The sequence below is a fragment of the Pelodiscus sinensis genome, chromosome 1 (assembly GCF_049634645.1).
Source record: "Pelodiscus sinensis isolate JC-2024 chromosome 1, ASM4963464v1, whole genome shotgun sequence".
NCBI classification, from domain to species: Eukaryota; Metazoa; Chordata; order Testudines; family Trionychidae; genus Pelodiscus; species Pelodiscus sinensis.
The window spans coordinates 85,556,467-85,583,991 of NC_134711.1; the positions used below are offsets into that span (position 1 = coordinate 85,556,467).

At 47.6% G+C, this 27,525-nt stretch overlaps 1 protein-coding gene across 2 annotated transcripts; it reads left to right on the top strand.

Moving 5' to 3' along the window:
- Positions 1–27,353, top strand: WDR91 (WD repeat domain 91). Of its 2 annotated transcripts, XM_075934418.1 has the most exons (15): positions 1–220; positions 5,065–5,244; positions 6,515–6,722; positions 8,163–8,245; positions 9,775–9,920; positions 14,077–14,254; positions 14,541–14,699; positions 16,639–16,832; positions 17,211–17,361; positions 19,916–20,010; positions 21,683–21,851; positions 22,701–22,809; positions 24,432–24,544; positions 25,827–26,024; positions 26,775–27,353. In XM_075934418.1, exons 1-15 carry the CDS (start codon positions 98–100, stop codon positions 26,937–26,939), a joined length of 2,271 nt encoding a protein of 756 aa, XP_075790533.1. In that variant the 5' UTR covers positions 1–97; the 3' UTR covers positions 26,940–27,353. The 2 variants fall into 2 exon arrangements, with proteins under 2 accessions (XP_075790533.1, XP_025041817.2); XM_025186032.2 differs by lacking the exons at positions 1–220; positions 5,065–5,244; positions 6,515–6,722 and having other exon boundaries at positions 6,883–8,254.
- The last annotated feature ends 172 nt before the right edge of the window (positions 27,354–27,525 follow it).

A 27,525-nucleotide genomic window follows, 5' to 3' on the forward strand; every position in this document is an offset into this window, starting at 1 on the left:
ACTCTCGGGGGGGCGGGGCCGCGTAGGCCGAGGCCGCCGGCTCGCTGCAGCGGGGCTGGCTCCTGGGCGCCGGGCCTGGCTGCCGGGGCGCGGGCCGATGGCGGCGGCGACTGAGCGCACGGACGAGCTGGTGCGGGAGTATCTGCTCTTCCGCGGCTTCACCGGCGCCTTGAAGCAGCTGGATGCGGAGATCAAGGCGGACAGGGAGAAGGGCTTCCGGGTGAGGCCGCCTGGCGGGCCGGGGTGGGAAGGCTGAAGCCGGTGCCTGGGGGTGCGGTGCTGGTGGGGGGCTGGAAGGGAGGGAATGAGGTTGCTGGCGGGGGCTGAAGTGGGGGACGGGAAAGGGGTTGGTACCTGGGAGTGGGGTGGGATGGAGTGGGGGGAGGAATGTGCTGGGGGGCAGGGGGAGAGCCCCTAGCTCCTGAATGCGGGACACCCAACACACTCTGTGCTGGACCCTCTGGGTTTGGTGTGGGGTTAGTTGCTTTGTAATAAATAAGTGTTGTAGGCTTAGTCATTTGTGCTCTGTAATGAGCACATGAGATGGGTGTGGGGTGCGGGCATGTGAGGGACGAGGGGATGGGCACAGCTGAGTTCCTTGTGTAACAGTCGGGCCAGGCTATTGACTGTTTGGTGCTGTTGTGGGATTGAGGTACCTGGGGATTTTAGTGTTGGGAGGGCATTATCTCTGTTTAGAGTTTCCAGCATCTGTTCCTGTATCTTTGTGCTTCCCTGAGATGCTACAGCTGCCTAATGAGATCCCTAGTGGACTTAGTGGAGTCTTCTACTTTTCTTTACTCCTTGGTAGGAGAGACTCTCTGTTTAAGGAGTAACTTCTGTAACTGTGTTGCTGATTGTAGTGGAAATGTTTCCTTAAAGAGGGGTGACCAAAACAGGCCACTTCACCTTTAACGGTGTTAATTAATATGTGTTAATTACTTATGCTAAATTCTGTTCCAGCTATGCATTTAGTAGTGACACTCTTGAGTATGTGTACACTAGCACTTCTGTTGCTGTAACTTATGTTGCTCAGGGTTGTGATAAAAACAACCCCCTGAATGACATGTTACACTAACAGAAGTGCTGGTGTGGACAGTGCTGTGTCAGCCAGAGATGCTCTCCTGCCAACTTAGCTAGCACCACTCGTTGGAGGTTGTGGGGAGAGCTCTCTCCCATTGGCATAGACTGGCTACATGGGAGACCTTACAGGAGTGCAGCTGCATTGGTACAGCGGTGCTGCCAGGGTTGCTAGTGCAGACATAGCCTGAGTATGTTTCCCAGAGGCGAAGAAGAGCTCTGTGTAAGCTCAAAAGCTTTTGTTTGGTTTGGTCTTCACTACCAATTTATGTTGGTATAACTGTGTCACTCAGTGGCATAATTATACCAAACTAATCCCGGTGTAGACAGCACTATGTGAACAAGCTACTCTAGGGAGGTGGAGGTCATATGCTGATAGGAGAAGCACTTCCATTGGCATCTTCTGTAAGCACTACAGAGGCAACACAGCACTGAAAGTGTGGACAAAGCAATATATGTTAGTCCAGTAACAGACAGTACATCACCCACACCATCTCTCTAGTCCCCTAAAAAAGGAGGGTATTGCAATTGCAATGTACCCTGAAAGTTGCTGGATTCTAGTTTAGCCTTACTTCCTCTGGAAGCTTATTCCTACATAGCTTATTTCTCTCATCTGATAATGCTATCTCCAGCTACCATGTGTGTCAATTGGGGTTGTGTAAACTCTCTTGTTCTAGAGAGGAGCAACTGTTAGCAGGTCAGTGGAGGAAATAAGGTTGTTTATGTGCCGAGGTCCGACCTTTGCAGAGCTTTAAAGACCAAGGCTTTGAACGGCAACAGGAGTGAATTGGGAGCCAGAGGTGGGATCAGAGGATGAAACTTACAAGCTAGTGGTTGTCTGTCTCGCTGAGGAGGTGGGCAGCCACATTTTGTCCCTCCTGTGGCTTCTTCATTATTGACACATTAATTCTGAGACACAATAATTTACAGTAACCTAGACTAGAGGTGTAAGATTTATGGATTGCCGTTGCCATTTGTCATGAACATAGGGCAGAGTTTCCTAGAAAGCTGTGGACGTCTGTCTGTATTGCAGAGCATGAACCCTATGCAGAATGCAATATTCTGTGAAAGCAGCTATAAGAAATGCAGTTGTTATTATGATCCTTATATTGCAATTGAAAGAAAATCTGCAGTTCCTAATAAATGCTTTGTAATCTACATAATTTAATTTGCATGCAGGTAGTACATATATGCCCCCCTTCCACCCGTCACTTTATCATCTGTTTATGAACTAACTGCTAGCTAGCTCATAGCTTCAAAGTGAGCTGTAGTTGAATATGGTATTAATATGACAAAGGATATAGCATTGGAATGGACTTCCTGGATCAGTGAGTCCAGTCCCTATTGTAGGCAACCTCATCATGTAAGGGCAGAAAGATCTGGAGGGGAATCAACAACTTTGACTTAAGCCACTCTTGTTCATGAGCTTTTAACAGATTATTTTATATGAACAATTTGGAAGCTTTAAGCATTAGATAGACACTATATATACTTATATAGAATTATACAGAACTTATGATCTCTGAAAACAAAATATTGGATTCAGTCTCACTATGATCCACAGGATTCATTTTCTGTGAATTCCAGTGAGCGCATCTTTGTTTGCCCAAGGAATAAATGATACTGTAACCTTGTTCGGAGCCTATATCTAGATATTTTATAGATGGCAAACTTTCTCTGCCACCAACTGCACAGCCATGTATAATAATCTTATTGAATAAAATGAAAACCTCCTGCAGTATATCTGAAATCCAAGCATAAGGCCCAGAAAGTCACTGATTTGCAAAAAAGGTGCAAAAAATAAAGTGATAATATCTGATGGTGAAAAGTAAACAAGATTTTAAGCAGTTTCAATTTATTGTTTTTGTAACCAGCATAGAATCTCTTTTTTTTTTTTCTGAGTCTCATGTTGGCCATCAGAAATTGGCACACTGAAATCCTGCTTCTACATCATTGTTCCATGCCATTCAAGTGTCAAAAACGATTTAAAAGGGACAGTCAACATAAGGCTCCTGCGCTGTAAACAAATAAGCTTCTGTGCATCTGTTGCTAATATGCTAAGTTAGTGGTCCACAAATGTTTTCTGTTTGTCTTACAGGCAAGAAAGGATGAATCTGTCCATGCCCTTCCTTCCCTCTCCCCAGGAGTCATGTTCAGGAGCTAGAATGGGGCCAGGAGCAGAGCTAGGGTCAGGAGCTGGAGGCTGAACCATGATCAAGACCCAAAACGGGATAGAGTGGGGCTGGGTGGTGCTCCTTCTGTGAGCCCATGAACATTCCTACTGGCTGCCCTCAGGCTGTGTGCCCCACAGTTTGGAGACCTCTGTTAGATTATTTGAAAGTGAAAGAAGGTTATAATATGGCTTACAGGCAGTCCCCGGGTTACGTACAAGATAGGGACTGTAGGTTTGTTCTTAAGTTGAATCTGTATGTAAGTCGGAACTGGCGTCCAGATTCAGACACTGCTGAAACTGACCGCCAGTTCTGACTTACATACAGAATCAACTTAAGAACCCCAGGCGTCCCCAAGTCAGCTGCTGCTGAAACTGATCAGCAGCTGATTCCAGGAAGGCCGGGGCAGAGCAACTCTGCCTCGGGCTTCCTGTAGTCAGCGCTGGTCAATTTCAGCAGAAGCTGACTTGGGGACGCCTGGGGCAGAGCAGCTGGGGTGCTACTGGACCAACCCAGCAGCACCCCATCTGCTCTGCCCCAGACGTCCTGATTCAGCCGCTGCTGAAACTGACCAGCAGCGGCTGAATCAGGACCTGGGGCAGAGCAGCTGGGGTGCTGCCGGGTTGGTCCAGTAGTGCCCACGGGCGCTGCAGGACCAATCGGCAGCGCCCCAGCTGCTCTGCCCCAGAGTCCAAAACAAAAGCCTGGTCTGCTGGGGGGGGGGGGGGGAGCACACTAGCTGCGCCCCCCCCCCCAGCAGACCAGGGACACGGGGAGCAGAGCCGCAGCGGCAGCGGGGTGCCGCGCCTCTGAGGCTTTGCTCTGGCAAAGCCTCAGAGGCAGGGACCCCGCCACGGCTGCGGCTTCAGTCTGGGTGCCTGTGGTCTGCTGGGGATGGCCCCCAGCAGACCACAGGCACCCGGACTGAAGCCGCAGCCGTGCTGGGAACCGCCGCTGCTACCGCTCCAGTCTGGGTCAAAGCGGCAGCAGCGGCGGTTCCCCGCGCCTCTGAGGCTTTGCTCTGGCAAAGCCTCAGAGGCGCGGGACCCCCCCGCGGCTGCGGCTTCAGTCCGGGTGCCTGTGGTCTGCTGGGGACCGTCCCCAGCAGACCACAGGCACCGGGTCTCAAGGGGCAGCAGCAGCGGTTCCCGCGCTTCTGAGGCTTTGCTCTGGCAAAGCCTCAGAAGCGCGGGAACCCGCCCGGTGCCCCTGGTCTGCTGGAGACAGTCTCCAGCAGACCAGGGGCACCGGAGCAGCTTACGAATGGGGCTTTCTCGCCCCGACTTCCGGGGCGAGAAAGCTCCGTTCGTAAGTGCGGATCCGACATAAGTCGGATCCGCGTAAGTCGGGGACTGCCTGTACTTGATATGATGCTCTTTGCTAACCTTTTCCATTTTTCTTATCTTGGTTAAATAAAGTTAGTTTCATTTTCAAGTTTGGGTTTCAAACTATAGGGTAATATTTTTATTTAAAAACATTATTAATTACATTTTAAAAAAGTAGGAACATTTCTGCTGGTCCATAGGTTTTAGAAAAGCGTGTGTTTACAAAATGTCAGTTTGACCCAAACTTAGATTGAAGAAGAGTTTAAAAAAAAGGGAGACTGCCAATGGAAAGGTTCTCTTGATTGGAAAATATTACTATAGAATTTAAACCATTTATTTATTTACTGACTTAAATAGATATGGAAAATATTCTAACTTTACTTTTGTGGTTAACTCTCCAGCATCAAGCTCTGGATATTCTTGTGTAAGTGAAACTGTCATGTGACCGAAACTAACAACTGGACTTTTTTGGTTCCCCATTTCCTTATCAGGTGGATAAAATAGTGGAACAGCTGCAGCAGTTCATTCAGAGTTATGATCTGCCTGCCCTTCGGGATTACTGGAATTATCTTGACCGGCGCCTTTTCAGTCGTTTGGAGGATGTGTATCGGCCTACGGTGAATAAGCTGAAAACCAGTTTGTTCCGCTACTACCTCGTCTACACTGTTCAGGTACATATTATTCCGTTTGTTTTTAAAACTCTGCTTACGTGGTGTTCATGTCAAATAAAAGGGATAATTACCATAGTTGGCCTCATCATTTAGGCTACATTTACACTGCCCAGTTATTTCGGAATAAACTATTCTGGAATAGTTATTCCAAAATAGCTTATTTTGAAATAGCACATGTACACTGCAGGGAAGCCTCAAAATTAAGCTGAGGCAGGCTTCCCTAATGGAGATGTGCTATCTCAATTTAGAGCCCCAGGAGGAATAACTTAGCCCTTCACCAGGGTCATTCTATTTCAAAATAGCAGAAGTGGAGCATCTATACAGCCCCTGTTCCGAAATAACTATTTTGGAATAGGCGTTAGTCTTCGTAGAATGAGGTCTACAGAAGTCGGAATAAGCCATCTGTTATTTCGAAATTATTTCTAAATAATGGAATTGCTGTGTAGACTCTAGTATCGTTATTTTGGAATAACGGCTGTTATTCCAAAATAACTTCGCTGTGTAGACACACCCATAGAGGCCTTTGTGTTTTGGCTCTAATTGTGGAGGGGTTGAGTGAGTTAGTAATGAGACAGTAAGTATGTAGACGGGTTGGTTTTATTCATTGCAAGCATCTCTGTGGCACCCATCAGTATAATATCTGGGTGCTTTTTTCACACTTCCCCTGTGACTCCACCCGACACCACCAAGAACTTTGTCACTTGAGCATGAGGAGCCTTGTCATTATGCTAAATGGATGGTGGCTGCAATGTCAGAACCATCAGCAAACTCTTTGGAAGACCTCTTCTCTCATATTCCAACCTCTTGCTCTGGATACATGTTATAGCACCACCCTTCACTATAGGTGAAGGAGCCCTGAATGGGAGTCACTTTCCAGTCCATTAGCTGTAGGTACTGAGAAACTTGTGGCATGCTCTTCTTTGCCTCAAGAGCTGAAAGCATTAGACCGTGTGTAAACACACAAGCTGCATTGGCAATTTAATTAAACAGGTGTGAACCCAGCCACATGTAGGAAAGGCCTTAGGGATTGTGCAAAGGACATTTGATTCAGTGCATTATGTTGCATTTTTTAGTGAATGGATTTGGGATTCTTTAGGTATGACAGTTTCCATTTTGATTTGTGTTAAGTCACTTTTCTGCTACTCCGTTTGATGGGGCGGGTTGGGTATATTGTTTTGCTCTCTATTCTGAACTCAGGGTAACTATATTTTGGATTTCTTGTAACAGAAAGTGGTAAAACTCAGGTCACACTTTGCTTTGTATGTTTCAGACAGGCCGGAATGACAAGGCTCAGGAGTTCTTTCTCAAGCAAGCATCAGAACTCCAGAACCAAGTGGAGTGGAAGGATTGGTTTGTTCTGCCATTCCTCACCAACGCAGATTCAAACCCCACCTTTGCCACGTATTTCTCACGACAGTGGGCAGACACGTTCATCGTGTCTCTGCACAACTTTCTTAGCGTCTTATTTCAGTGCATGCATATCCTTTGTTTCAAAAGAATACTTGCCATTATAGAGCTAAGTCTCATGTACCCCTTCAAATGGGTACACGTGATGTTCTACTTACTGCAGCAACACTGCCAAGAATCTAATGGTATCAAATAAGATTAAGTGCTGCCTTAAGACTGTTGCTAAGACTTGAGGCTCAATAATAAATCTGGATCTTTGGTGATCAGTGGATGTCGGTGAGATAATTGATTGTTTAATAACCAAAATGATTTTATATGAGAAGATGTTATGCTTACAGGGCCAAACTGAGTCAGGGCAGAGATGAGTCCAGTTTTAGTATCTGGAGTGTAGTGACCCCAGAATTACTGTAATATGCACGTTTTGTTCTTGAGCCCTTTTCCTTGCTTTCTGGACCACCGGCACCTGACGCTGCTGCAAGGTGACGCATGATGGCTCACTGGAAAGGGTGCAGCCCAGTGCCCATGTGACTTTGGTTTTCTTTGAAAATTTCATCTGCTCCTTTTCCTTGTGAAGAAGACTGTGTCACGGTCAGGCTGAGGGCAGTTGAACACAGAAATAAAAAATGATAGTTGAGATATTAAATACTTGTTCTTGTAAGTCACCTTTCAGTTTATACATTAACAGTATGTCTTTTTCATAACACTTCTGTAGAGGGATAGAGAACAGGCTGCAGGACTGAGGAGTTTAATTAGAAACCACTCTTGACTATCATTTTAAGACTATTCCAAGCAAATATCTACCTTTAAATTGTTCCAGGAGACAGCCTGAGTCTGGAAAGAGATCACTGAAATTCTTATAACATGTTGGGGCCCATGGGTATAGAATTAAGACTCTGAACAAAAGAGTAGGTGGACAAAGATTAATTCTTTGCTCATAACCCAGCTAGAAATGCCTTTTGGGATAGATCTTGGCCTGGCATCTCTATATTGTCAAGAAAAGCTAAGCATCAGGGAGGAGAAGGTAGATACAGTTCACAAGTTACTAATTCCCAGTCCACCTTCACAGGATGATGGCAAGATTTGCCTTGTGCCAGTGTTGGGAGAGCTGGCTTCTGTTTCTAGCTGTCATACACTGGTCTGAGCCAGTGAAAGTCACTTACCCTCTGTGGGTCTCTGTTTCTCACCTAAAAATAGGAATCATACTTCTACCTTGCATAGAGTTTGTGAGGATTAATTTAATGTCTGTTAAAACACTTGTAGATCCCCAAAGTGATAACTATGAAGTAGGTTTAGTTCAATAGGCCACAAGCCCACTAACAAGTCATGACTTTACCTATGTTCCTAGCTACCCATGGCTTCTTCCAAGGACTAGACTGATTTGCTCTGTCTACCACTTGCCCTGAAAGGCAAAAAAGCCACATGAGTTCTATGCATTAACTTATGTGGAAATAGCTTGGCTAAACAGGATGTGCAAATACTGTTGTCTTGGGTTTCTCTTTAACCTTCCTCACCTGTCCCAGTAATCTTGAACTTTGATGCCGAATGTCAGAGGAGTGCTGTCATACAGGAAGAAAATGAAATTTTGCGTCAAAAGGTCTGTGGGGTGTGTTGAATTTAATAAAATGTCAAAATCAGATATGTGAATGCATTATTTTGAGGTGGGATAATGGACTCTTGTTGCTCCCGTTTTATCATCACTTCAGTTTAACTTTGCTTCTTGTTGACAATGTTTTCTCTTTCAAAAAATTTACTTTGGCTTTGTCTGAGAAAGTTGCACATATTTTTTGTGCTTTGTTAATCCATTACTAGCCCTTATCTAAATACTGTTATGTTGGTTTAAGAATGCCTTCTTTTGGATTAACCGAAACCTATTTGCAGCCTATTTAAGTGAAACTGAAAGAAGCCCAGTTTAAACTGAAATAAGAGTCCACATGGCTTTTTGCACCAGTGTAACAAAATTGATATAAAATCACATCTTGAGTTAAACCAGTGAACCTTTCTTGTGTCACAAGATTTTAGTGTAATCTGGTTCCCCAAATGTAGTAAATAATTTTTTTTAAAGGAACACTAGATAGGAGTTTAAGCTCCAACTTTACCCTCTGCTGCACAAGAGCTTTATGATCAGATGTTTCACTTCCTGATATGCTTATCCTGTTTTTTCTGAAAGCTGATGTACAGTGTTTGTTTGCCTAAGATTTTTCAGGATGCCAAACATCTTAAACTGCAGTGTCAAAAATTATCTGCCATATACAGTGGCAAATGCAAGTACAGTACAAGAGCTGGAAACCTTTGCTGTTAGAAATCTATGAAGAGGATGTGTGGAGAGTGATAACGATGTTCTTTTTCAATTAGTATGAATTTTTAAAAATATCAATCTTGATTTTATTTTCAGTCAAACTTAAGCTGTCTTATCTTTGTCACGTTAATTGGGTTTGCAGCTTGAAGTAATGTCAACTTTCAAATTGTACCGGGTAAAATCATATTCTGTTTTTCACCCTTTTCTTTCAGGTTTGGGGTATTAGTTCACATTAAGAAAGAGACAGTTACCTATGAAATGTGTTGTGAAATCATGTTTTTAAGAATTGATTTGCAGGGTCTGAATAAATGGTAGCTTTTCTTTGAAATCTACCGTGAATCTGGGTCACTGTTTTCACTGTCCATGCTGAGTGAAGTGCTTGATAAGAAAGCATGATAGGAAAAATTGACTCCTAAAATCCCTTTATTTTCAGGCACTTAGGATGTTATTAATGGGTGAGAAATTAAATATGATTTTTATCTGACCCTCTTCTATCTGAAAAACCAGAAACCTCTTGAAGTACAGCTTCACTCTAGCTAGTCTGCTTTAAGTTTGTGCACGCAGAGGGATAAAAGGCACTAGAACAACTGCTTGTGGAGAAGAGTGAGGAGTTTTAGCAGACTGTGATTTCATGTGCACAGACCACTGATTGTTCCCTGTCACGCTGAATAATTCAACATTGAGCCAGTCAGAACAACTCTTTTTTCCACAACCTACTGGTGTTGCTGTTGGATTAAGAAGTGGCGCGTGGTGTTGATGTCATGTGACATTGGCACAGAGGGGAACCAGTGAAACCTCAGCTAACTCACTCTGTTCCCTTGTTGTAGCTTTTTGCCTTGCAAGCTGAGACCTACCGAATGAAGAAAGAGGAGCTGCAGCAGCAGCAGCAGCAGCAGGAGGAGGAAGAGTCAGTTGTCCACCACAAATTGCCTGCTTACGTGGCCAACATGGACCGACTGGGGGACTCTGAGCTGTGAGTGTCTCAGTAGGGTCAGACAGCTGCAGAGGATAGCTTCTGTTAGTGCTTTGGTGCTGTGATGAGAGCCCCTTTCCCTCCTTTCAGCACCTACCGTGTGGAGTGATGAGATTTTTTTTTATAGAAATCCTTGTAGTTTGGTTTTCATCTCTCAGAAATGAATTGTATGACGCAATGGATTGTTTCTGCTGTTCTTCCCTTTTGGAGGGAGCTCATTATCCTCTGTCAGAGCTTTGACATTTCCACTTGAGCAGCCATGCTGTCCATAGATTATAAAAATGACTCTCTTGTATAGTAGTGGTCCAAAACCATATCTTACATCAGTGGTACTGTGCTGTGTTGGACCTAGGGATGTGAAAGACTAGTCAACTACAGGCAGTCCTCGACTTACGTCGGATCCGCAGTTACGAACGGGGCTGCCCCGGAGGACACGGACTGCGGGACCTCGCGGTCCTGCCGCCCGTGTACTCCGGGGCTTTCTCTGCGTCTCCCTGGTCTGCAGACCAGGAAGCCGCGGAGCAAAGCCGCGGAGGGGCTCGGGCAGCGAGGCAGCCCAGGCGTGCCTGGGCTGCTCCGCTGCCGGCTTCTCCGAGGCTTTGCAAAGCCACGGGGGGGCTAGGGCAGCGAGGCAGCCCAGGCGCGCCTGGGCTGCTCCGCTGCCGGCTTTCCCGAGGCTTTGCAAAGCCTCGGGGGAAGCCGGCAGCGGGACAGCCCAGACGCCCCGCGGCTGTCCCGCTGCTGGCGTCCTCAGAGGCTTTGCTCCCCGTCTCCCTGGTCTGCTGGTCTCTGGCAGACCAGGGAGACGGGGAGCAAAGCCGCGGAGGACCCAGGCGGCGGGACCGCGGTGCGTCTCGGTCCGCTGCCAGTGTCTTCCTGGTCTGCTGGGGTGGGGCGCAGCTAGTACGCCCCCCCCCCCCCCCCGCAGACTAGGCTTTTCTCCGGACGCCTGTGGCAGAGCAGCTGGGGCGCTGCCGGTTGGTCCCGCAGCGCCGCTCTGGGCGCTACTGGATCAACCCGGCAGCATCCCAGCTGCTCTGCCCCAGGCGTCCTGATTCAGCCGCTGCTGGTCAGTTTCAGCAGCGGCTGAATCAGGACGCCTGGGGCAGAGCAGATGGGGTGCTGCTGGGTTGCTCCAGTAGCGCCGAGGAGCCGCGCTACTGGAGCAACCCAGCAGCACCCCAGCTGCTCTGCCCCAGGCGTCCTGATTTAGCCACTGCTGAAACTGACCAGCGCTGACTACAGGAAGCCCGAGGCAGAGTTGCTCTGCCCCGGGCTTCCTGGAATCAGCTGCTGATCAGTTTCAGCAGCAGCTGACTTGGGGACGCTTGGGGTTCTTAAGTTGATTCTGTATGTAAGTCGGAACTGGCCATCAGTTTCAGCAGCGGCTGAATCTGGACGCCAGTTCCGACTTACATACAGATTCAACTTAAGAACAAACCTACAGTCCCTATCTTGTACGTAACCCAGGGACTGCCTGTAATTGACTATTCAATAAGCAAAAGCTTATCGGATAGTCGATACTCTAGTCGACTAGTCACTTCCCCCTCCTTGTTGCCTCTATCAGAAAGAGGCAGAAATGGGGGGGGGGGAAGGAGGAATAGGAAGGGAGGCTTCAGAGCGGCAGCGCTGCATGGAGCCGGGGTCAGCTGGAGATTCCCCGCTGACTCCGGCTCCACACGGCTGCCGCTTTGAAACGCCGTGGGGAGCCCCACTCGGTGTTTCAAAGTGGCAACACTGCATTGAGTTGGGGTCAGCGGGGGTGTCCCCAGCTGGCCTCCGGCTCCATGTGGTGCTGGTACTTTGAAATGCGGTGGGGAGCAAGGGGCCAGTGGGGGGATTCAATCAGTCCCTCACTGGCCCATTGATCCCTGTATTGCTTTTGCCTCTGCTTTTGCTGTTGCTATACCTCCAAGGCGAGGCTCCTTTATAGATTAATTGAATAGTTGATGCAAATTGCATTGACTATTCGATTAGCTTATTAATTTCAATGTAACATCCCTAGTTGGACCATGACTGCAGTCTCTAAGGGGTAGAGTTCCTGCCTCACATCTACCTATCTTATTAGCTGGGGAGAGCTTTGGCACCTGCCTAAAAATGCTGTTCCTGAGAGACTCAGGTTGCTGTTGAGTAAGAAGTGTATTATTTTCTCCTTCTCATAACTCAAGAACTAGTGATCACCCAATGAAATTAATAGGCAGCAGGTTTAAAACAAAGAAAAGGAAGTATTTCTTTGCACAACACACAGTTGACCTGTGGAACTCCTTGCCAGAGGATGTTACGAAGGACAAGACTATAACATAGTTCAAAAAAGCCAGATACATTCATTGAGGATAAGTCCATTGATGGTTATTAGCCAGGTTGGGCAGATATGTTTGTCAGAAGCTGGGGCTGGGAAACCAGTGATGGAACACTTGATGATTCTCTGTTCTGTTAATTGCCTCTGGGGCACCTGGCATTGGCCACAGTTGGAAGACAGGATACTGGGCTAGATGACCTTTTAGTGTGATTCAGTATGGCGGTTCTTAAGACACTTCACTGTTGCAAGGGGGTGACTTCACTGCCTTGCAGTTCTCCCAGTGTTTGCTAACAGGAGCAAAAGGCTCTCTTCCATGGTGCTGTGTGGCACTCAAAGCCACCAGATTAATGAGCTGACTCCAGAAACCCCATTTTAAAATGTGTTCCTGTTGCCCAATCTGAAACCAGTAAGACCTAGTGGAGAAGATGGCTATGCAAGTGATGACAAAACATTGTCTAGTGGGACTGAGGGGTATTCAATTAAATTCTTATTTTTTGTGAAGTGGAGCCTTCAAACTTGATTTGCATTTTACAAAGATTGTCATAGGAACATGCATTTAGGCAGGCGACCTATTTATTACTACTATTGGGACTTGAACTTTCCCTAACAACTTTATTTGAGTTGAGGCACTGCAGCGTTGAGCAAATCTCTAATGCTGCTGGCATTGATCTAAACAAAGCCTGTATAGGTTTGAGTCCATGTCCAGAAAAGGAGCTTTCAACTGCTTAGATCTTCCTTTTGGAGCTTATCAAGTTGATAGATTTTGAGACCACAATAGGAGACCATTACGATCACATAGTCTGTCATCCTGCAAAATGCAGGCCAGAGAATTTTATCCGAGGATTGAGTACTGATCCACATGGGAAGTTTTAAAGTTCAGTTGTATTTGAAGAAAAGAGAAGGGCAAACATTTTCACTATTTTCCCAGTATCAAAGGGGAAAGTCTGAATCTGCAAAAGCAGTGAGGAGTCCTGTGGCACCTTATAGACTAACTGAAGTGTAGGAGCATAAGCTTTCGTGGGCAAAGACCCACTTCGTCAGTTGCATGTCTATTTTCCCAGTGTTGCTTTTATGTGTCTAAATGGGGAAAAACTGGCAGCAGCTGTGGCCGTTGTTAACTGCGCTGCTCAAATGACGGTCAGTCTTTCCTTGAGAACAAATACACAGACTATGAGTTGAGACCAAATGCAGAAATTGCTGCCTGCAAGCTCAATGAGTTGAATGGCCGGAATGGAAGTGTTGTGTGATTAACTAGAAGCACTGCTATGGTTACAAAGGTTCTGAAGTCAGACACTTGTAAATGGTGCAGCAGCATTGTGGGCTTCCTCTTTTTAATGCTGTGACTCTGGCAAGGGTGTGTGCGAGTGGAGGCCTTTGGAACACTAGGCCTGAACTCTTATCCTTCCGTGCCCGATTTGAGGCCTACATTTCACAGCTACTGAACATCAGACAGAGCTAATGAAGTCTGGATTTCCAAGATTAGTGGACACTTCTGAAAACTTGAGCTTCAGTATTTCCAAGAGTCTCTCTTAACTACCTGATTGGAATCTTCTGAAAGGTTTTCCCCCACCCTAGGACCGCTTCCATGGAAGCCTGACATGGGCCCAGAGTCTTTAAATTGCAGCTTTAGTTTGTTGGCAAAACTCTGAATGAACTCCCATGGGTCGAGAATGTTTCCATGGCAGGTTTTTTAAAAACCAAATATTAATGCCTGGTGCTTCCGCCACCTGGGAACAGATCTCTCAGTCTTGGAAACTAGAAGCAGTGTAGTCAATGTGTGTTGGTTATTCGATCTCTGTCCAGTTTGATGCACTGGTTTCACCCCATCCAAGTAACTATTTTTATTTTTTAAACCAGTGATATGACACGCAGCCAGAGGAGCACCACACACTCTCTTCAGTCTCGAGGGGGCTTCCTATCCTCTCTGCTCTCTCAGAGTAAGAAGGGTCCTTCTAGACCAACCATGACAACTGGAGTCTCCCCAACACAGACTGGCGGAATACTGCTAGGGAAAAAGGAACCATCAAACCATCAGGTAGTTCCCCAGTGGGTTTTTTGTAAGGCAGTGCTTGAACAGCCAGGGAGTTAACCTGTGCCACCTCCTCTATTTTGGCTTATCCTTGAACCTAGAAAAGCCCTCCTTGGAACTACCATCTTGTTCTCATCCGGATCCTGGGACTGAATGGCAGTCAGTCAGTCCAGAGCTGCATTGCTCTGTGTGTGGCTGGGATTTTGCCTCCCATTTTGGTCTTTGTTCAAAGGTTTGACACCGGTATGAACAGGACTCAGGATTTACGGATTTTTTTCTCATTTCCTTCCAGAGCACCAAAGGAAAGGAGGTAGCAACAGGCTGCAAAGATGGAAAGAGTCACTTTACTGGGCTGACAGCAAATGAGCCTGTCTTAGTACAGCACCGTCAGAGGCGTCTGCAAGATCATGGGAAAGAAAGAAAGGAGCTTCTATCAAAAGTAACTTCCCAGGTATTCGGAAGAATCACAGATAGTCTTGGAATTGTTCAGTTGCACTGGGCAGTAGAATTTCGTAAGGCAGATACAGGTTTCTGTAAAATCCCTAACCTGATATTTTAATGCCCCATCATTGTATGAAAGGTCAGTTATTGTGCTAATCTCATTCTTAGAGTATTTCTGCAGAAGCGAGGAGGGATCTGGGTGTTAAGCAGGAGTTAGAAGTCTGTCACTTCTCTCTTCCCCCTTCCTCTGTCTCTGCCATCATCAGTGGCCCTCAACCCTTCAGCTACAACTACATGATGTTTCATTTTGATCTCACTTTATCAACAGTGATACCTAGTGACAAGACCTTAGTATGAGCTGTCAGCCAGAAGTAAAATCCCTATCTTTAAAAAGTGGTGTTGTCCCAGAGATGCCAACAGCTCTGATTCAAGTGCCATTTCTTTCTTCACTGTAACAGCCTGGGCCATGGAGAACAGTTTGACAGGTTTTCCTGGGAAGAAAGGCAGAGGCTTGATGCCCTCACATGTAAGAGTTAGTTGTCCAGAAGAGTGGATTTGCAGTGAGTAGGCAGGTTGCCTACACTCTGTTTTCAGTGGCTCTCCTGGCTTCCTGCCAACACCTCCTGCTTCCCTAGCATTCCCAGAGACTTTCTAGAACCCACCGTCTATGGTTTTAACCCTTACAGGCAATTTAGTTAGCTAAATGACTGGGATGTAATATCCCTCCCATTCATCACAGCAGCTGCTTCTTGTATTTGTTTATCTCAGAGACCCTGGCTTGAGGGTCCCTTATAAAGATGTGGTAGGAACAGCCGTGCTTATCAGTCCTCCCAGGCATCGTTTTGGGGTGTGAAGTGGCATGGCCAGATTATCCAGCCCCCAGTGTGAGGCTGGCAGAACTGACCTCCCCTGGCTTCTCAACAAGTTTTCTTTGGCCTTCCTATTTTCCCTGGCTTTGTTTAGCTCTCGGGAAGCTTGTTGCTTTAGGTGTAACGTGTTCTGGATATGCCTGGGCAGAGAGAAAAGGTGATGCCGTCCTTTTCACAGGCATTCAGCTGTGTTTCCTTCCAGGATAACAACAAATATGAGTAAGGCAAAGTTCTCAGACTTCGGTTTCACAAGCTCTTTGCAACCCTGTGACTGCAGATGGGATTTGATTCTCTCCCATTGCACAAAGCAGGCCAATAGTATCTCTTGCTTTTGTATCTCTTGACCTCTCCAGATAATGCAGTGCCACGGTGCTCTCTCCAGGTATCTCCAGCTCTGCTGCTTTCCATTTCTTGTGCTTAAAGCTCTTGTCATGAGAGGAAGGATGGCCTTGTGGGATGATACCTTTGTTCAGTTCCTGACTCTGCCACAGACCTTCTGTGTGAATATAGGTGGATCAGTTAATCACCATGCTGCCATTCCCTGTCTGTAAAATGGGTGTAATGCTCCTTCTCCTACCCTCTGTCTGTCAGTTTACTGTATAGGCTGCTATTGTGTTCATGCATTCCCACAATGGGGCTGCAATCTTGATTCAAACCTGCATACAATAATAGACCAGTGATCTGGATAATTAATAAACATGGAGCAGGACAGAATTGGACACGAAGAGGAACATGAGGGGACATATCTGCAGTGGTATTTTAAACTTCACTTAATCTGCAACTTTGACAGGCTTTCGCTAGAAAAAAATCTCAGTTTAAATCTACGACTCCAGCACCTTTTAGAACAGCTGCCTGACGCGCGCCGGGCTCGTTTCCCAGGGCAGTCGTGGAAAGGGGTGCATGTGACTGTGATAATGTTGTGCTCTCCAAAAGAGCCACCTCGTTCTTGCCAAAGGGTTTTAGCCACTCTGCCTCTCGTCGTGCAGCTCCTTGGGTCTCTCCTTTGTCAGGTTGGCTGAGAGTCACTTAACCTAATGCTGCTGCCTGGTGGTACTTCTGAGGCTTCTTTCCTCTCTGTAGGGCCAGAGTGTTGAGAAAAAGATGGAGAAGGGTGCTACGGAAGCAGAACCTTCCCCCGAGCTGCAGACTGAGCAGTCAGAAAGCCTCACCAAAACTTCTGCATTCAGCACCGAGGCTGGAGGACAGGAGCAGCCGTTCATTGTCCTGAGCCAGGAGGAGTATGGAGAGCACCATTCCTCCATCATGCACTGCAGGTAGGGGGGCGCTTTTTGTGTGGTGGAGATATGATGAGTCATTTCCTCCTGGGGAGGGGTGCAGAAGCTACTCCAAAGGTAGCATTCCATGGTGACTAGTGAAGTGTCAGTGCCTTTGCTACGGGGGGAAGGGGGATACCGGTGATGCCCAGGAGAATTAAATCTATGGGAAAGCAGGCTAGTATCACAAACGGGCATCATGCTGCCAAACTCTGTACAGATCCTTGTACTGCGCCTGATATCCCAGCATCTGAGCACCTGCAGTAAAATGGTGCATGTTGCACCAGCGAAGGAAGACTGCTGAGCTGAGTTTGGAGGGAGGCGTTTCTAACCGTGAGCGTAAGGAGAATGCTCGTTGATGTTTTCTTCTGTGCATAGGGTGGATTGCTCTGGGCGGAGGGTGGCCAGCTTGGACGTAGACGGGGTCATCAAGGTGTGGTCTTTTAATCCCATGATGCAGACCAAAGCGTCGTCCATTTCCAAATCTCCGCTGCTTTCTTTAGAATGGGCAACCAAACGGGACAGGCTGGTGAGTAGCATATTTACTTGTGTACTATTGAGTTGCTACTGATCCCTAACACATAGGGGGTACGTATCCCTGCCCATGGTTTTGCTATATATCATATGGTCACTGTGCTAACTGAATTTGAAATTAAAGCCAGCTAATGTCACATGTCAATGTAGATGTGTCGGAACAGGGAATGTAGACCGTGCTTATAGGACTGGTGACTCTATGCTGGGGAGCAGTGGCTCTGGAAAAGATTTGGGAGCTGTGGAATAATCAACTGAATGAGAGTTCCTAGTGTGACACTGTGACCAAAAAGGCTAATGCGATCCTGGGATGCATAAACAGGGGAATCTCAAGTAGGAGTGAAGAGATTGTCACCCCTGTATGTGGCAGTGGTGTGACCACAGCTGGAATACTGTGTCCAGTTCTGATGCCGACAATTCAAGAAGGTTATTGATAAATTGGAGATGGTTCAGAGAAGGGCCATAAGAATGATTAGAGGCTGTGAAAGTGATTGTGCAATTTGAGCTTATTTAGCTTAACAAAGAGAAGGTTAAAGGGTAACTTGTAGGTACAGTAAAACTCCAACTGTCCGGCATCCAATGGTCCGGCAGTCCCGATAGTCCGGCACCAACTGGAACCTGGAAGTGCTCCGGCCAGCTGGACAATTGGAGCTGCTGGCAGGGAACGGCGTGGCGAGGGGCAAACCCTCCACCATTTTGCAGGAAGGCGGGGGAAGCCCTGCACCGCTGCTGAGAGTTTCTGGGAGGGGAGTGGGCTCCCCACCCCCCACATTGCAGTAATTATCACCGAGCAGGGGGGTGAGGGGTGGCACTGCAGAACCAACCCGGCAGCACCCCAGCTGCTCTGCTCCACCGCTTTTCCGCTGCTTGTCAGTTTCAGACACTTCCCCAAGTCCGCTGCTGCTGCTGAAACTGATGAGCAGCGGACAAGCGAGGAGTAGAGCAGCTGGGGTGCTGCCGGGTTGGTCCTGCAGCGCCGCCCCTCACCCCTCTGCTCGGCGATAACTACTGCAGTCTGCGGGGTGGGGAGCCCGCTCCCCTCCCGGAAACTCTCGGTGGCGGTGCGGGGCTTCCTCCGCCTTCCTGCAAAACGGCGGAGGGTTTGCCCCTCGCCGTGCTGTTCCACGCCCACCCTCCTGGATGCAGTGCGGGTCCCGGCAGACCCATCACAGCCCCCCGCCAGAGTACCTCCCGATGCTCTGGCATATCTGATAATCCGGCACCACCTAGGTCCCAAAGGCCAGATTATCAGAAGTCTACTGTAATTATGGACTCTAGTCAGGGGAAAAATATTTAAAAATAGGCTCTTCAATCTATCAGTGGGAAGTATAATATGATCCAATGGCTGGAAACTGAAGCTAAACAAATTCAGATTGGCAATATGGTGTACAGTTTTAATGATGAGAGTAACTAACCATTGGAGCAATTTTCCATGGTGGAGTCTCCATCATTGGCAACTTTTAAATCAAGATTGGATGTTCTCCTGAAAGCTCTGCTCTACGAATTGCCTTGGGGGCAGTTCTCTGGCTGAGTTATACTGGAGGTAAGAAGAGAAAATCACAAACATCCCTTCTGGTCTTGAAATCTATGGCCGTGGAAGGGAGTTGTCCATTTAGGGGCTGATGGTGAGAAACCTCTAAGAGCTGAGCCAGAGAGCAGAGTGGGAGTGTACATCCTGAGCAACTGAGCAGAAGTTCAGCACTGCCTGCATCAGTAGGGGGACCAAAGGACTGGAAGTTTGGGTGCTGGCTTCTGTTTCCTGAATTGCTGTATAGCTTTGGCTAATTCAGATATCCCCTTTCCCCATTGGCTAGGCCTAATAGCTTTTTCACAGGCTTGTGCAATAGTGTTCTCCTTATTCTGCTGGGTAATAGGATGAGAGAGATACTGGACTAGGTGGACCTTTGGACTGACCCAGTATGGCCGTTCTTATGGTCTTACGAGAATTAATTTAAGCAATGAGTTGGCATCCAGTGGGATTCAGTATGAAAAGACAAAGTCCAAAGCTAAATGATTGTTCTATTTTCTTACTAGAACCTTTAATGCTGCTGATGTGTATATATACTCGGTCCATTTTAACCGATACATCTCCTTTCCCAGGACAAAAAGAGGTATCCTTATCTCCCTAGCTCTTATCCAGCAAGCTTGACTACTCATGCTGCTTGTCTCCATGCCAGCTTTTGCCCAACACCAGATCTCTACTCTTAATCTGATACCATTTTGTCATCTTCCCTACACCCCACCTTGCAGTGTATGTCCTGCTTCTGGAAGATGACCTGTTCCATTTCGGAATCCTGACCTAGTCCTGTTTCCAAGTGGCCACAAATGCCACCCTGTAGGGGCTTTCTGAGAGTAAACTGCCTTGGAATAGAGCCAGTCCCCTGGGAACATTCGCAAGGGGATAGGATACTTTCTGATGGACTGATATGTAGTCAGATGTGGGTGTTCTAAAAAGAATGCTTCCCACGGGATGTGGTGATTCAGGGACAGAGCTACTGCACTCATTCTCCGTTCCTTACCTTCTGTTTCTTTCTCTTCTGCTTGCTTTCAAGCTATTGCTGGGCAGCGGGGTTGGGACAGTTCGTCTCTATGATACCGAAGCCAAGAAGAATCTCTGTGAAATTAACATTGATGAAGACATGCCCAGGTAACTGTGAAAAGCTCATGCATTCCTCTGCCTATAGAAGAATAGAAGGGCTTTCATAGTTTCTCCTGCATTCGTATGACTCTGTTATCCAACCCCGATTTCAGAAGGGAGTGTCCAGTCCCGAGTGAACGACTGCCCTGTGTAACAGGAATGGTTGATGCTGATGATTAATTTATTACATGCTATTTTTTTCTAGCAAGTTGCTTCTCATTCTCTAGTGTCTTTTTTTCAGGATGCTTATTAAGTTTCAGAGCAGAGGTGGGAAATAATTTTTGATAGGGGGGACACTCCAAGATTTCTGGAAAGTGGTTGAGGGCCGCACTCTTGTGTGCTAGTAATGGAGGAGGTGCGGGGTCTGGAATGGAGGTTGGGTGCAGAAGGGAGCTTAGGGTAAGGGACTGGGGTGCAGAAGGGAGACTGGAATCTGGGAGGGAGTTGGGATAAAGCAGGTGGTAGTGATCTAGGGCAGGGGACTGGAGTGCAGGGGTTTGAGATGTGAACTGGGGTAGGAGGGGATTGTGATTTGGGGCAGGAGATTGGGGTGCCAGATCTGGGAGGAGGTATGGGTGTAAGAGGGGGTCAGAGGGTTTGGTTATGTTGAGTGGGGTGGAGTTTAGAGAGTTGGGGCAGAAAAGGGCTGGGGTGCCAGAAGCAGGCTGCAGCCACAGGACTTACTTAGTAGCTGCCAAACTAGCCTGCCTGCCTACAGAGCTTAAAATGTTTGCCTGCCTGCCTGCTTGCCTGGCTATGTGCTTTGTGAATAACTGAGCCCAGGAGAGGGGGCGTGATTCTTCTTAGCTGCCTGTTATTCTAGCAAGCAGCTCCCATTGGCTGGTTTCTGTCAGATACCGGCCAATGGGAATGTGCTGGGGGCAGAGTGGCTCCTAAAACGTCTCCCCTCCCCTCCAGTTTTAAAACAGAAACAGAGCCCTGCAGTCGCATTTCTGCATAGGGCGCGGGGCAAGCTGGAGAGCCTACTTGGGGCTCTCCGCTGGCTGGATTCGGTAGCTTTGTGGGCCAGATGCAGCCCACAAACCATATTTTGCTCAGGCCTGTCTCAGAGCCATCACATAGATGTTTGTCGGGAAGATGGACACAGAATTGAAGTGACAAGTCAATTCTGTGTGTGGTCTAATCTAGCAGCAGATGAGCAAGAATGCCTATTGTAATCTAGAGCATCAGTGGTCAGTGTAATCCAGACATCTTTTGTTCTACTCCCAATAAGGCAGCTCATTCTGGGCTTTAACTAGCACAGATCCCTGAGGGCCACCCCATTCTGCTGTGACCAGTGCACAGCATTCTAATGCACGGTCTTCATGCACAGTATCGAGTTCTGCCCCACACTGAAATGTGGGTGAGCAGAATCGGAAGGCGTGTGAAGGTGTGTGCATGCTGGTTAGCCTTACCAACCCCCCTCAGCATGGGTTGCTTTTGCCAGCAGCAAGAATTGCCTTGGCTTGGGGGAATGGTATGGCTGCCATGTCAGATTGCCATGAGAGACACAGGCCCCAACCCTGCTGCTGCTGCTCTGAAGGCCTTGCAGAGCGGCTTCTCCAGGAGCGACTTTTACCTGGGTGAGGGGGAGAACTTAGGAATGGTGGCTACTCTGGTCTCCCTCTGCGGGTTTCTTACCCAGAGGGACTAAGCTGACTCCTGGTGCTGTATATTTCAGGATCCTATCCCTTGCATGCAGCCCAAGTGGTGCCTCCTTCGTCTGCTCAGCTGCAGCGCCAAACCTGCTCAGCCAGCTGGACCTCGCAGCCCCTGAGACTGGAGGCAGAGGTGTGAGCCAAGTTCCAGGGAAGCTGCTTCTGTGGGACACTAAAACCATGAAGCAGCAGGTATTGTCTCATGTCTTCACTCCTTGAATCTGCTCACTCGGAACAGGGAAGTGTTTTTCTCCTCGCCCCAGTCCTCGGGTGGGCTTACATGGTTGAATGTAGCTTTTTCCAGCCTCCGTTGTCCCAATCTGAGGTATATTTAGCGGTGGCGGGTTGCTCCACTATCACTATGCCCGTGGGTAGGGTGTGAGGGACCTGCTCAGGGTTCATGTTCTCCACTTAGCATCGAGACTGAGAGAGCTCAGCAAACCAGTCTTGTGAATGCTCAGCCTTGGCCAGCTGGGTCAGTCGTCACACTGGACACAAAGGGATCACTGTACCAAGTGGTGTTCCTTTTATTTCTGCGTGCCTGTCACAGTAGCATGTGGGTGCCTTTATCGATGTATTTGGGTAAGGGAAGCCTCCCAGAGGGATTATAGCTCTCCTGGCTTATCTGCTTCCTAGCTTCTAATTAGAAGGCTTCGACTCAGAGGGGTTTCATGGGCCCTGATGTCCTGTCCCTGTGACCAGTTGGAGCAGGCTATGCCCATGCTCCGACAGAGGTGATTCCCCAGCTAGCAACTGGCAGATATTGGTGCCTTGACCTAGAAAGCTCTGAATCAGCCAAGCTGGACAGTTGGCTCTGTTAACTAAAGCATCCTAATGAATGCAGCCGTTGTGCTAGGATGCAGTCAGAGGTGGTCCCAGGAATACCTGTAGGGTGAGAGTGAGGGGGTGGGATTCCAGATGGGGGGGTCACTCTGAAGTCTGGCTGAACAAACTGGAGACCTTGGGGGTACCTACTCCATGGAAGAGGTTTGTAGGGACGTGCCCTGAGTGAAATCCACTAATGGTGACTTTACCTTTTAGCTCCAGTTTTCTCTTGAACCAGAGCCCATTGCCACAAACTGCACGGCCTTTAACCACAATGGCAACCTGTTAGTCACTGGAGCAGCAGATGGAATCATTCGTCTCTTTGGTAAGAATTCTTTCGGTTCTCAGATGACACGTTGGCTCCCGTGTCACCTTTCCTAGCTGAACAGTTCCCAGAGTGCTCCTCAGCATGACGAGAGACACAAAGGCAGTGCGATGACCAGCATTTAGTGGAGAGAAGTTGGCTGTTCCTTGAAATGCTGTGGAATCCTCCTTTCCCTCCTGCCCCCCCTTAGAGCAGGCGAAAGCGCAGCATAGCCCATCTGGAGAGCGGCGCTTTCAGCAGTGCAGTTACCCCAGACACAGCACCAAGGTAACACTGGTGTGAGCCCAGGCTCTGGAGCAGGGCCAAAGTTGAATATGGCCAACTGAGCTGTTCTCTCCCCTTCCGGCTGGCTGTTTGCTGCTCACTCTGTCTGAACTCTTTGGTCTGTACTTGTAAATGGAAGCTCGCTTCCCCCCCGCTCAGAGTTCTCTCCTGTGTAAGCATAGGACTTGCACTTGCCTAACTAAGCCTGCAGACTAGCATGCTGAGAGAAGTGCCATCACTTGTTCTAAGCAGAAGTGGGGATCCTAGAACAAAAATGACAGTTTAAAAGGAGCAAGTGCCAGTCTTTTGAATGCTCTCTACTATCTCTGATGGGTCACTTGTTCTCTGGCTCAGTGTGGCTCTTCATCATGCCATTGGCACACACGATCTTCTATTATATCTTGACAGCGGGAAAAGTTCAGAAAAGGGCAAAAAAAAAAAAAAGATTAGGGATTTGGAACAGCTGCCCTATGAGGGGAGATAAAAGTCCCAGTTCTATTACAGTTTAGAAAAGAGGAGACTCAGGGGAGATAGAGGTCTATAAAATCAGGACTGATGTGGAGAAAGTAAATAAGGAAAAGTTATTTACTTGTTCCCATAGCACAAGAACCAGGGGTCACAAAATGAAATTAATAAGTAGCAGGTTTAAAACAAGCAGGACGTATGTGCTTCCCTCTCTTAATGAGTCTGGACTCAAAGAGGAAAGCAAAATTGTATCTGATGCTCTCAAGTGTCTTTAATCTAGTGATACATTTGTGTAGACAGCCAGGTGGGCTGTTGGGGTAGGTTGTAGCCTTCTCTGCAGCTTTCCTTATTGTGCCTCCCCCACCACAGGAGGTAGTTCTAGCTTTTTACATGTTCCACTTCCCCTCCACTCTCCACAGTGTTCTCCAGGGTAGGACCTTGTTCTAGTTGAAGGGGAGTCATTTAAGATCTCTATGTTCTGTGCTAGAAACTGTCTTCCCATATAAGAAGATTGCCAGGAAAAATGCAGCGTTGGCTTCATAAATAACACACTGGTGGGTAGGCTGTCCTGGCATGTTGTACTGCTGGACAGGGGATTGCCTTGAGCAGCCATTGGGCTGCCATTGACTGCCTCTTCCCTCATCTTGTGGGGCTCTGAGCAACGGATGGACTCTGTGAAGGCAGAGGAAGTATGTTTGGAGACAGAGCATAGCAGGAGAACAATCCATGTGTGGAAGCCTGGGGGTAGAATGGCTGGAAGGAAAATTGGCCTGGCTGGAGACTAGGAGGCTGCATGGTGGGCACAGGGAAGGCATGAGACACCCTGTCTTCAATTTTACGAGCCTCTTCTCCAATTCCCACCTGTGTGTGTTCAGTGATTGCTCTCCCCTCAGATATGCAGCAGCATGAGTGTGCTCTGAGCTGGAAGGCCCATGATGGGGAGGTCTACTCTGTTGAATTCAGCTATGATGAAAACACAGTTTACAGCATAGGAGAAGATGGGAAGGTAGGTTCTGCATTCTCACAGTGGGAAGACAGTGGCCAGAGCCTAGACTGTTCTCCCTGCTCATCAGCTGTGTTGGCTTTGCACGGAGCGCTGTTCTTTCCTGCGCAGCAAGAGTGGATGGGCTCTTCCATTGTGCACGGGGCCCTTTCCCTGTCTTGGCAGGCAGGCCAGTCCACAAGGGAGAAGGAGGTTCGGGGAGAGGGGAAGGGGCGCACTTACTTCTGATGCCCACTGGGAGCAATTCCTGGTGGGTTATAAATGGCATGATGCGGAGGGAGTAGCTGATCAGCTGGAGAGAAGGGGTGGGTGAAGAGTTGTTCATCCCAGTTTGTTGAAGACATGGAAGGGGCCAAGGGCTGTAACAAGGTATCACAGAGTCCTGGTCCCGAGGAGCTTAGTCTGGTTCTGGTATCTTCACACACTAAACCTCAATGTCTTCCACAGTGAGGAGCGCTTCCGCCTTCTCCCCCTATTCCCCAAATATTCCTTTCATTGAGATTGGGTCAGTGATGGCCTGGCTAACCCAGGGGAGGCTAACCCAGGGGAGACCCCAAGCTGGGAAGTGACTTAGTTGCTGTATTTGGCTTTATGGATACATCTAGACTACATGGCTCCGTCGACAGAGCCATGTAGTCTAGACGTACCCTATGAGACTAAAGATATTGGCTGCCCAGGCCTAAGGTGCCCCTCGTGAACTAAGTATGCCAGTTATTTAAAGCCACCAATAAGCAAAGAGGCCAGCAGTAGCCTGGACCATGTAATAGCCAGTTTAACCTAAAACAAAGAGAAAATGGACCCTGCCTCAAACTCCTGCATGAAGCAGCACTCCCCCGCCCAAACTATGCCTTGTAACACGCCCTGAGGGTCAGCACATTAGGGGGGTGCCTGAGCGATGGGAGAGCAAGTTCCAGAGCCGAGAGCACCCTGCTAGCAGCTCCCTCTGTTGTGTAATGCTGAGTGCACCTGTTGTGGCGGCACAGCCCCAGGAGACAGGCAGGGTCCAGTCATGGCCATTACCTGTTGGAACAGTTTTCTGGGGTGGGGAGAAACGGACTCTTCATCACTTGGGTATCATTTACAAGATCTGCTCCAGCTCAGCCAAAGTGAGGGACTCGATACAGGGATGACTGGCTCAGATTCTGTGTCCTGTGTCATGCAGATCAGAATAGATCATAACGGTTCCTTCTGGTCTTAAACTCTCTGAACTGTACTTAGCTCTGAGATAACCTATAGCCTGAATTTCTTTCACTGGAGACTTTTATCCCTTCTTTTGCTGTCCTAGTTTATTCAGTGGAATATTCACAAAAGTGGCACGAAAGTGTCTGAGTACGCCCTTCCCACTGATGCCACAGGCCCCTTCGTGCTCTCGGGGTACAGCGGGTATAAGCAAGTCCAGTTTCCGCGAGGAAGGCTTTTTGCTTTTGACTCTGAGGGAAACTACATGCTGACCTGTTCCTCCACTGGGGGCATCATCTACAAGGTAAGTGTGAGAGACATGGGGGAGGTTGGGCTGAAACAAACCAGCTTCCTTATCCAGGAGCTGAAATTCCAGCCTTCTGAAAGAATTTGTTAGTACTTTGAGCTAATAAGGGCCACCACCAACTTCTAGTTCAGGTTGTCTGTGTAGTCTGGGCTTACTGATAAGTCTGACATTGCAGGTGCATATGCAGCAGCAATGATACACCGCAGGTGAGCTGTTGGGTTACAAAAGCCCCATTTTAAATAGTTTTCCTTTCTTGAAGAATCTGATCTGTGTTGGATGGGATACAGACTTCTACAGGCTCAGAATATCTTAGTGCCAAACTCACAGACTAAACTGCATTTTGACTGCTAATTTTGCCTCTTTGCTGTACACATGTTTACTGGATGTAGAAGGATTTCCTTTTACTGTTTAAAGTGAAATAAGGAAGAAAAATGACCATTTCCCTGCTCTACGTATCTATAGAGCTCTGCAGATATCCGTTCTATATCTGCGGGTGTCTGCATCCACAGATGTGGATATATCCGTGGCTCATTTTTGCCAATATGGATGTAGAGATGCAGATACAAATTTTGTATCTGCATGGGGCTCCATTTGGCGGCTGCCCAAAGCCCACACCACTGAACGACATGCCTGTTGGGGTTCCGAGCTTATGTCAGGCTTTAGATTCTCATTGGAACAAGCTGCTTCTGCTGCAGAAACCTGCTTTTAATAAGTTCTTGTGTTCTGTCTTCCCCACCGCTGCTGCAGCTGAACAGCAATGAGAAGATCCTGGAAAGCTGCCTCTCTCTGGGAGGACACAGAGCCCCAGTGGTCACTGTGGACTGGTGCACAGCCATGGATTGTGGAACCTGCCTCACTGCCTCAATGGATGGGAAGATTAAACTAACAACCTTACTTGCTCAGAAATCTTAAACTGAGCAGCACTGATAGGAAAGAGCCAGATGTGTTATGAAATCAGTGTTAACCATAAAAGAACAAAGTACATGGAAGAGAAGAAGGCAAATTACAATCACTCTTCCCTCATTTTAGCTTTTATCTTCAGGACCAAACCTTTTTTACACACAGCAAAGTGCTGCAGTTTAGGAGCCTGTTTAGTTACAGGGAACAGTGGCAACACTGAAGAACCAACACTCTAAGATTACCTGTTTTGGCAGCTGTGGAGCCTCAAGCACCACATGTCTCTAAGTGGTAGGGGGAGGTTACATGCAAATAGAAGCTGAATGCTGAATTGCATTTTATCACAATGGCTCCAACTGAAAATGCCTGCGTGCAACTCATAGTATTCTATATGTAATTTTTTTTCTTAAAAGAAACTGTTCCATTGCATTTGACTTGTGTACTTATTGGTGTAGTAGATTCATCTCTCTCTCTTTTTTTTTTTTTTTTTTAAATCCAGAAGGGAAAATCATGATCAGTCTGGTTCCTTTTCTACATAATGGGCTATTCAATAAACCAGTGATTCCTGCATTTAGGTCAGTCATGTGTGGTTGAAACTAAA

Coding starts and splice junctions, on each gene's coding strand:
- WDR91 (XM_075934418.1), top strand. CDS start 98: ATGGCGGCGGCGACTGAGCGCACGGACGAGCTGGTGCGGGAGTATCTG. Junction 9,921..14,076: donor CGACTGGGGGACTCTGAGCT/GTGAGTGTCTCA, acceptor TTTTTAAACCAG/TGATATGACACGCAGCCAGA. Junction 24,545..25,826: donor GCATAGGAGAAGATGGGAAG/GTAGGTTCTGCA, acceptor TTGCTGTCCTAG/TTTATTCAGTGGAATATTCA.